The sequence below is a fragment of the Sesamum indicum genome, linkage group LG7 (assembly GCF_000512975.1).
Source record: "Sesamum indicum cultivar Zhongzhi No. 13 linkage group LG7, S_indicum_v1.0, whole genome shotgun sequence".
In the NCBI taxonomy this organism is placed as follows: Eukaryota; Viridiplantae; Streptophyta; class Magnoliopsida; order Lamiales; family Pedaliaceae; genus Sesamum; species Sesamum indicum.
The window spans coordinates 6,194,817-6,204,048 of NC_026151.1; the positions used below are offsets into that span (position 1 = coordinate 6,194,817).

The 9,232-nt window shown below is 34.2% G+C and overlaps 1 protein-coding gene across 8 annotated transcripts; it reads right to left on the bottom strand.

Annotated features, from left to right (window-relative positions):
• On the bottom strand, positions 1,016-8,512 carry LOC105166413 (RNA-binding protein 2). 8 transcript variants are annotated; one of them, XR_848187.2, is made up of 11 exons: positions 8,367-8,512; positions 7,553-7,652; positions 6,817-6,974; positions 6,604-6,724; positions 6,463-6,524; positions 6,294-6,375; positions 4,862-5,073; positions 2,885-2,975; positions 2,517-2,635; positions 2,274-2,311; positions 1,016-2,174 (listed from the first exon to the last, which is right to left on the bottom strand). XR_848187.2 is itself a non-coding variant. In XM_011085755.2 (7 exons), exons 2-7 carry the CDS (start codon positions 7,629-7,631, stop codon positions 4,967-4,969), a joined length of 609 nt encoding a protein of 202 aa, XP_011084057.1. In that variant the 5' UTR covers positions 7,632-7,652; positions 8,367-8,512; the 3' UTR covers positions 4,861-4,966. The 8 variants fall into 8 exon arrangements, 1 of the variants encoding a protein (XP_011084057.1); XR_002287504.1 differs by lacking the exon at positions 2,274-2,311; XR_002287507.1 differs by having other exon boundaries at positions 1,016-1,251; positions 2,040-2,635.

Consider the following 9,232-nt stretch of genomic DNA (forward strand, 5'->3'; position numbering starts at 1 on the left):
ATAACATCGAAGAATTCTCGAAGTCGGTATAAACATAGGTTTAAAAGATTTTTGTGGATAAAATATAATTTTGCATTTCTAAAAAAGTTTAAAGTTGGAACAACCCTTAATACAATACCGAACCTCTATGTCTCTAATGTTATTCATAAAATTCTATGAATTGTTTAGGCGGATTTGATGAGCAGGATGGATAACATCTTGGACATGTCTTTATATTTGATAAGATATGCAAGTTTTAATAGGTTTTCGAATTGAGTCATGTTCATCTGGATTAAAACGTTCAATCCACAATTCACATCCTTTCATCTCGGACAAGAGTCTTCTAATATAAGCTTGTCTTCACACAAATTTTGTATTTGCAAAATCATGATATAAGTAAAACAATATGGACAAACATGACGAATTTTTCAAGTACAAATTACAACTTGGAGATATATTCCAAAACCCCTGATTCTTCCTCCCAAGTTGATAAGGGTTTGAAGCTTGTTTTCTGAATTGGACTTCTCTCTCTCTTTTAAAACGAAAACATGAATGATCTTGAAATTAAAGTCCCGCCTCCAAATTACAAACTTTTGATGCCAAACACCTAACATCTTGTGAGATTCAAGAACTTATAAAATGTTCTAAAAAACCTTAGCTAAACTCTCAATAACCTTTGAATGTCGTCCTCTCGAGAGTCTTACTGACCTCTTTATATTGGTGCTTGAATAGGAGATTCACAAAACCTTCAACTTCTCTTATACTTGTCTACACGATTAATTGAATCGGGGTAAAACTTTTGCTTACTCCACGAAGAATTTTTTATCTGACATTCACTTTTGCTTATTTCACCCATATCTAATAGGAAATTAACATTTTTATTTACTTTTTACTATCTTAATCTTTTTTGACTATTGTCTAGGAGTACTATCTTTTTGTCCTTTATTTTTCCTCTCAAAGTATATATATAAATATATTATCTAAAATTATGTTTTCCTAAATTTATTGAAGAATCAACAAGATAAAGTATGCATAGTAAAAGTTGAAACAAAAATATCTAATTATTTATGATTCTTAAATTTTTTATACACGCAATAAATGTGCCACATACCGCTTCTATATATAATCAACCACATCATCGTATTTGCGTCCTGAATCTCTGCTACTCTTAACCCACAGCTCCCGCTCCGTTGTCCCACTCAGGATCACACCAACAGAAACCACTACCAATTGGAACCAGCTACTCCTGCATTTAGGATCCTTTCCTTTTAACTACAAGAAGAAAACAAAGTAAGCGTACCATAGCTGAAGCAACAAAAATGGAGACAAACAACACTCTTCTTTACTCCTGCAAGTATGAGCACACAGATTGACCATCTTCAACATAGCTAGCAAATTGGTCGCAATGCATTCTTTACTGACCTATTGTCAGTAATTTATGCAAAAGAGAATCTCATTCCATGTTCATCATGCAGAGCAGAACCTGCAGTCAAGTTCAAACTGCCTGTACCAATTTTGTTAACATATTAAAATCAAACTAGATGGGCTGAATCAAATAAAGTCAAAGATGACGGACCAAACCTCTGATTCTTGACTATATAAAACCCTAATCATCCTACCTTACTATTAAGATATGCGTTATACTATAGAATGTTGTGTGACTAGAGCCATGACAGTGGCTAAATCATAATAGAACAAACTTTGTTCGCCTCTCAACAAACTAGAGACATTTAACAAAAATAATGCCCCAAGAATAGTTTTAAGTTTACAAACAAAACAAAAACCAGTACTCCTCATAATGTTACATCCTACCAATAAGTGAAAAGATAGGTAACATACCCACATTTGTGAACAAACTGGCAAAGGTTTTGCTGAGGTTATGCACAATTGCGTGCGGAATGTGGCATTTCGAGTATGCTGGGTATACTTCTCCTGTTGCTACAATTCTATTTCATTTACCTTCCATTTATTCTGAGGTGCCAGCTTTTCTTGAAACCAAATAGTTGCTAGTTGTCTGTCTAAATTAGAAAAACAAAAACCACATAAAACAACCTACTTACCAGAGAAGAACTGTTCATATATGACAAACTGCCAGGTAGGAAGTGCCATATGTGCCACGACATATAGAGTATCCAGTAGGCGAGGCAACGGGTATATACTCAACACGCTGCAGAGAACTATTAAGCAAGCAGACCCTGTTCAGGTTCCATCCCACATATCAGTTCATCAGGAAAATCACAAACATGTAAAATATGAAGTATGCGAATATCATACATAAAACCACTCTCGCATACCAGATTTATGAATGTTCTGATTTCTAATCTCGCATACGCTGTCACATCAAAGAAAAATACAAAGCAAACAGCTATTGATACCAGCCTATGAGAAAATTGATGACAATGTAGGCAGCACAAAAACATCAAACTCGGACCACCTTGTAGAAATTATGAAATCTCCAGCTCATTCTTTAGGTTTAGGAGGCCTTTCTCAATATTGAAATTGGAAATAGAAAATACAGTAGATCTGGGTGAACATACCGATGAAAGGGAGACTGCATCTTCTCAAATTATTAAATGTCATACACAGTGATTAATCACCACGTCAACTTTGCAACCGCAAGGGTCCAGATGGAAAGCAACCGACAGGTTGGCATGCACTGTAAAATGGTTGGTTACTATGAATTTGATGATTCACTAGCAGGACCAGATTGAGTATTTGACTATAATAGGTTCGGAATAGCAAAAATGTTAAATCCAAAACCAAGATGATGCAATATTTTTATAACAGCTGTTTCATATAATTTGGAAGATGATGCAATATTTTTATGACACCTGTTTCAATAATTCGGTATTAATTCCACATTCGCTGAGTTTGAAGACATATTATTGCATAAACAAACTGCTACCTCAAGGCATAATTAAACGGCTCGACAAAGTTCGATGCCTCTCGATTCCTTTCCTGTTCAACAGATTCTGATTTCAAAGGCAGTCTTTTTCCTGATCACAGCAAAATGTCATACAAAATTAGTGGTTACACAACTTTCTGGTTACTCAAAAATGCGTAAGAATTACATAACTGTAGAGTATGGAAAATGTTAATCACTGAGAAAACTATTTCAGAAGTACAAAAATGCGATGCTCAAAAATTAGTCAGGACTCCATTAAAATAAATGTCTGGCATTCTAACTTTGGGAAAAGTCTGAAAAGTAACAAGTTTTATATTTTAACAATGGCTTATGCAAATCAAATTGCAATGTCAATCCATTAGGAAAAAAATTGGAAGCTAATGTTCGTTTGCAAAAAGAGGCTGGCCAAAAGTTAAATTGAATACATCGAATAGGTGAAGTAGAAAGTATTTATTATTTCCTAAAAAGGGAATTTGCAAAAGCATACAAAGTAAAAATTCATCAACACTCAAAATCCTAATTAAGTTAAAGGTTACGCGAATAAGAGGTTGTCCCCACAAGTCAAACTGCAATGTCAATCCATTAGGAAAGAAATTGGAAGCTAATGTTTGTTTGCGAGAAAAGGTTGGCAAAAAAGGAAGTTGAATACATTCAATATGAAAAGTAGAAAGTATTTATTATTTCCTAAAGAAAGCATTTTCAAAAGCATACAAAGTAATAATTCAACACTGAAAACCCAAATTAGGTTAAAGGTTACGCGAATAAGAGGTTGTCCCCACAAGGGTCAAGCTAGACACCAGCAATCTACAGGTTGGCATGCAACTCGATTGTTAAAATTGTTGGTTACTATGTCTTTTGATAATTCACTAGCAGATGCGCTCTCAAGATTATGCAAATAAGAGTTGTCCCCAAAAGGATCAAGCTAGACACCAGTAATCTACAGGTTGGCATGCAACTCGATTGTCAAAATAGTTGGCTACTGTTTTTTTGATAATTCACTAGCAGAAGCACTGTCAGTATTCGACCATTACAGGTCACGAGATTCCAAAAGCGGTAAATCTCAAACCAAGATGATGCACTTTTATTTTTTTAACAGCTGTTTCATATATTTAAGAAGGAAGGTCCATTAAATGTATTTTGAAATGCAACAGACACGGAAGAGCTTCCTCCTATTACGTGACTCTTATGCCATTATAGACAAATGGTATTAATCAGATAGAATCCTATACATGTTTCCTCAAGTGTAACCTCTAAAATACCAGTGAGATCACTGTCCTATAGATTACATTCGTTTTAAATGGAAAATTTAAACAAGTACTTATTATTTTTCTAGTCGCAATATTAATTTCATTAGTAAATACAAATTTCTTATCTAGTCCAACGAAATTGTGATTTTCATTTATATAATTATATCTTTTAACATAAAGATAAATGACATGCATATTACAGACTGATGGACACATGCATAGAAACATGGTCCATGTTTTCTTTCAAAACATGGTCCAAGGCCTGAACAGGAAAGTGCACAAGTTCCCAGAATCTAGTCTATGTTTGACACATGGCCACCAAACATTATACATAATCTTATTGATAACATCATTACTTCCTAGTGTTATTGCTAATTTTTTTTTCCTTTGCATGGAGCTAAATAGTATGATATATTGATTGTTTTCATAAGAGATGTGGCCTCATCAACAGTACTAGGTGTCATCAAACAACAATCGGGTTTGATGAAAAAAACCAGTAACATTCAGTGGTGACGATGGTTAAGTTAAAAAGGGCTTAGAAAGGATAAGTTAGCCACAGACGGATGGGAGAAACACATGATCTGCAATGTCTAGACCATGTGAGCTTCCCAAACTATTTAATAATCGAAATATGCAACTTAGATTCCCACAATCATAGAGAAAGACAAAACCTAGCAGGTACATAAATCATAAACATTAAGTGTCACTTAAATAAGTTAAAAGGAATCACCAGAAACGATCGTTGCAAACTTAAAACAGTTTCAAGCACACGAGTTCTTCAGAGCAGGACTCTAACAAAAAGAGGTCTTCAAACAGACAGCAACATCATGACCATTCAATGGTTCACATATTCACCAAACCCTGGTCTTCTTCCATCTGGACAGCGAGAAAATTCCAGCCGTAAGTAGCCTGACTCACTGTCATTTGTATCAACCTGGTAGCCTGCAAGAGTGAATCTGACTGTTTTAGAGAAACAACTAAAATTGCTTATAAATTAATACTTTTTGATAAAGCGAGAACATCACAGAACAACCACCTTAGAGGTTTCAAATATGGTCACACATATAGTTCACCCTCAAGGCTGTGGAGTAATAACACTCCATTAAGTAACATAAGAGAAAATTAATCAACCCCAATGGCAAGCATGCTAACATCAACAGACTAAACTCAGGCATGCGTATTAGCAACACAAACATGGAGGTCTAAAAGATAACTCAGAAGTAAAAATACGTCCAACATGTAAATTTCTGAAATCAAATGCTCGAAGAAAAATTAGTTTAATATACTCCCTGACGAAAATATAGAACATTTAATTGTTAATTAGTTAGAGTAAGAATGAGCAACCGTTTTCCATTTAGATCAAATTGTTAATTGTTTATTCAGATATTGTAGGACAACAAATGAAAATAGGTCTCTCCTTGAGTGGAAATATAAAAGCAATTAAGTTATTATTTCTTTAATATATGTACAATATCAAAACCTTGAATAGAATTATCTGTCCAGGCTGAGTAGTATCACCAAGTTGCGTCAAAATTTTCCACATGAATATCATATAAATAGAATGTTAGAGATACCTTCAAAACGTGATTATAGCTAGCAAATAGAATAACGCTAGCACACAACCAAGTCATGAGCTTATTATACCAATGCTGCCAGATTTTAACAAAGTATGTGATGCATGCTTGTGTTTTCAGATTCCTTGAGGTCAGCACATTGGAGGTAAAGCGAGAAGCCAATATGGTTAACTGAATAGACGTCAGAGGGATAATGATTTAGAAGAAACAGGTGTGTTACAAGACACCTTTCAGTACAAAAGAGACAAACCATATAAAGGAGCACCAGCAATTGAATTTACACTTTTTGCCAAGGTTTTTTAACTAATACAACATCCAGATAATGGGCCAACCAGCTCCCATCCCTATAAGGGAAAAACAAGAGTAAATGATGACTTAAAAATTTCAACAGTACAAAAAGGATGGATGATAAACAATGTTCCAACCCCTTCTCTCTGTGTTAATATTGCATGTATGCTTACAGTTTGACAAGAGAAAGTTCATTGAATGAATTAATACAATATTTACATAATGAGAAGAGCAAGTACGAATAAAAGACAAATCTTTAGATTCCAGATGTTTAGTTAGCATAGAGTTATATTGTCATACCTTGCAATAGATCCATTGCCCTGGCAGCATGAGCTGACGTGAGAAAGTCAACAAAACAAAGGACAACTGGCTGTCCCCCAAGCTACGAAAAAGGTCAACTCAATTTATGGAAACGGGAATTGAAAGTAATAAACACATAGTACAAACTAATTACCGAACATATTCTCACCTGCCTAGGCTCTCTTCGCACAAGCCTAAGGCCCATATAGCCCATGAATGGTCGAAATATATCTACAAATCTTGGTGAAGGAAAAACAAATACAAATGGAAAGGAGAGTACAAAATAAATTACCAAATACTAAAAGGATACGTGCCACTTCCCTCTCTGTGGAGTCGGCTGGCAAACCTTCAACATACAGTGTGCGGCAGGCATTAGGAGGCAGTGGAATGTGGGGCCTCCCCCCTCCTGTTCTAGCAGGAGCAAAAGAACTCTGCAATAACATTAGAAGTACAATAATCACCGGTTTTTAATATTCAAATAGAAGTATGAATTTACAGCAATAAAACAAGATAGAAACAATACCCCACTCGGAAGGTAATGGTCATGCGGTGCCCTTGCATGGTTTCTGTCCCAATAGTTCTCACGTGAAAAATAACCAGAATCACGTTGCATGTGGATAGAGTGTCCCCTTCCATCATGGTGAGCATAGTAGCCAGACATAACAGCATCAGTCGGCATCTCTGCAAATAAATGGCAAAAAATTACTTAACCAAAACCAGTATATATGCAAGTACATTATAAGCAGAGAAATGAATAAATACTATGTTGTACGATAAACTTAGGTAGGTGCACATGCCTCTTTTGTTGGAAAAATAAATTACTTAAAAGGCTCTTCCTTCCACACAGCCTTTTTGTTCGATAACAGATATTAATTACTCATGGCAAGAAATGAGTTGTGACCCCAAAAAAAGCAAAATAATTAAGAAATGGAATCATAGCCGATTTTGACAAACCAGATCTTAGGGTCTAGTTGAAGTCTACAAAAAATTTCATGTAGTGTAGTAGTTACATGGTGGGATTTCTTTTAAATATATCACAAATTCAGTGACCAGAAGGAGCAACCTTTCTTCCTAAATGCATCATTAGAACAAACCCTAGCAATACTACAATCAGGTATTCAGTGAACATATGGAAAAATGAAAAACAAATCAAATGTTAAATCTTTGACAAATAAGGACTTGTGTGTGTGGCTAATTATGACACAATAGTATAGAAAGGAATAGATACATAGACAGATGAAAAGAAGGGTGTTACTTACGAGAGACCATGTTGCGATAGGGTCTTCCCTGGTAATCACCATGAACATTGTATGTTGAAGCATAATGATTGTTCGGCATCTCCACGAACAAAGGAAGAAACTAATTCGACGAAGCATATAAAACCATATAAGCAGCCAAGTTTTTAAAATAACATATACAACATAGAACAGCAAACTGGAGCTCCATAAGTAGTAGGACTAACTTAACCTAGCTCTCCCAATTCTACTAGTCCACCATTTTCTACTCTCTCGCACTCTTTCTACTTAAAGGAACCCATGCATTATTTTATTAAAAAAAAAAAATCAAGTAAAATTGATTTGACTCCAAAATTACCATATCCAACTCAACCATGTTTTCCCACTGTACTAGTCCCACATCTGCATGTTTTCACCGAATCTGTATGGTCTCAAACATTAATTGGTCATCTTTAATCACAAGAAAGAAACTCGCACACTCTGAATTACGACATCCTGAGTAGGCCTGGCAATGAAATGCTCGAGCTCGAGCTCGATTCTGCAACTTCGAGCTCGCCGAGGTTGTTCCAGAAATTGCAGCAGAATGGAGGTGGGAAGTTTAGGAATTTTACAACATTAGATACAAAATTTTTCAGAAATTTTGCTAATCGATAATGGTCTTCCATACAACATTACAACTCTTTTACAAAAGCAAACAACAACAACAAGAATTAAACAAATCATTGTGCCCTGAAAACACACGCAAACCCAAGAAAAAAAATTAAACAAGATGCTAAAAACACACCCAAACCCAAGAAAAAGAAGAATAAGTAAAATGCAACAAAGAAATAAGGATTACCTGGAAGCCGTACTCGTCGCCTTCCTCGTTGCCGATTTACCGTCCTTGTTGCCGAGTTTGGGGTTAGGGTTATGGGTTTGGGGAAGAATTGAGAGATGAGAAAGAATAGAGAAGAAACACAAAGAGAGAAAGGAGGAAGAAGAAACGGCAACAAGAGAGAAAGAGATGAGTTTTTTATTTTTAACTTTTAGTATTATTATTACTACTATTATTACGATTGTTATTATTGTTATTATTATTATTATTATTATTGTTAGTATTATTATTATTGTTAGTATTATTATTATTGTTATAACAATTATAATAATACTAATACTAATATTAATAATATTATTATTATTTTAAATTATGAGATCGAATCATAAAATTTTTACGTAGATATAGTTGAAATTAATATATGTTCTCAATCTGCAACATTTATATTGATGTAACTATCATTTTACATTGTTGAACAACATGGGTCAATCGGGCCATCAAAATTCAGATCAAATCGTTAGATATGATAAAAACTACAAAAAAATACATTTGATAAAGTTTTAGAACTTATTGGATATACGAATGTCGAGATATCGTACTCGAAAAATAAATATAATTTTTCAAGACGGTGTATCGTTGAATTAGGCCACGTGATTTTAAATCATACCGTCTGATATAATCTAATGGACACAGTCTTGTATATATTTAAATTTCGTGTGAATCAGTTGCTCGAATTTTAAGATATCGTAATTATTGATTAAATTTTTTAATCTCATTATATATATAATAAAATAAGAATTAGAATTGTTCAACGATCATTATCATCATTATTATTATTATTATTGTTGTTGTTGTTATTATTATTATTATAATTTTTAAATTAATTCGTA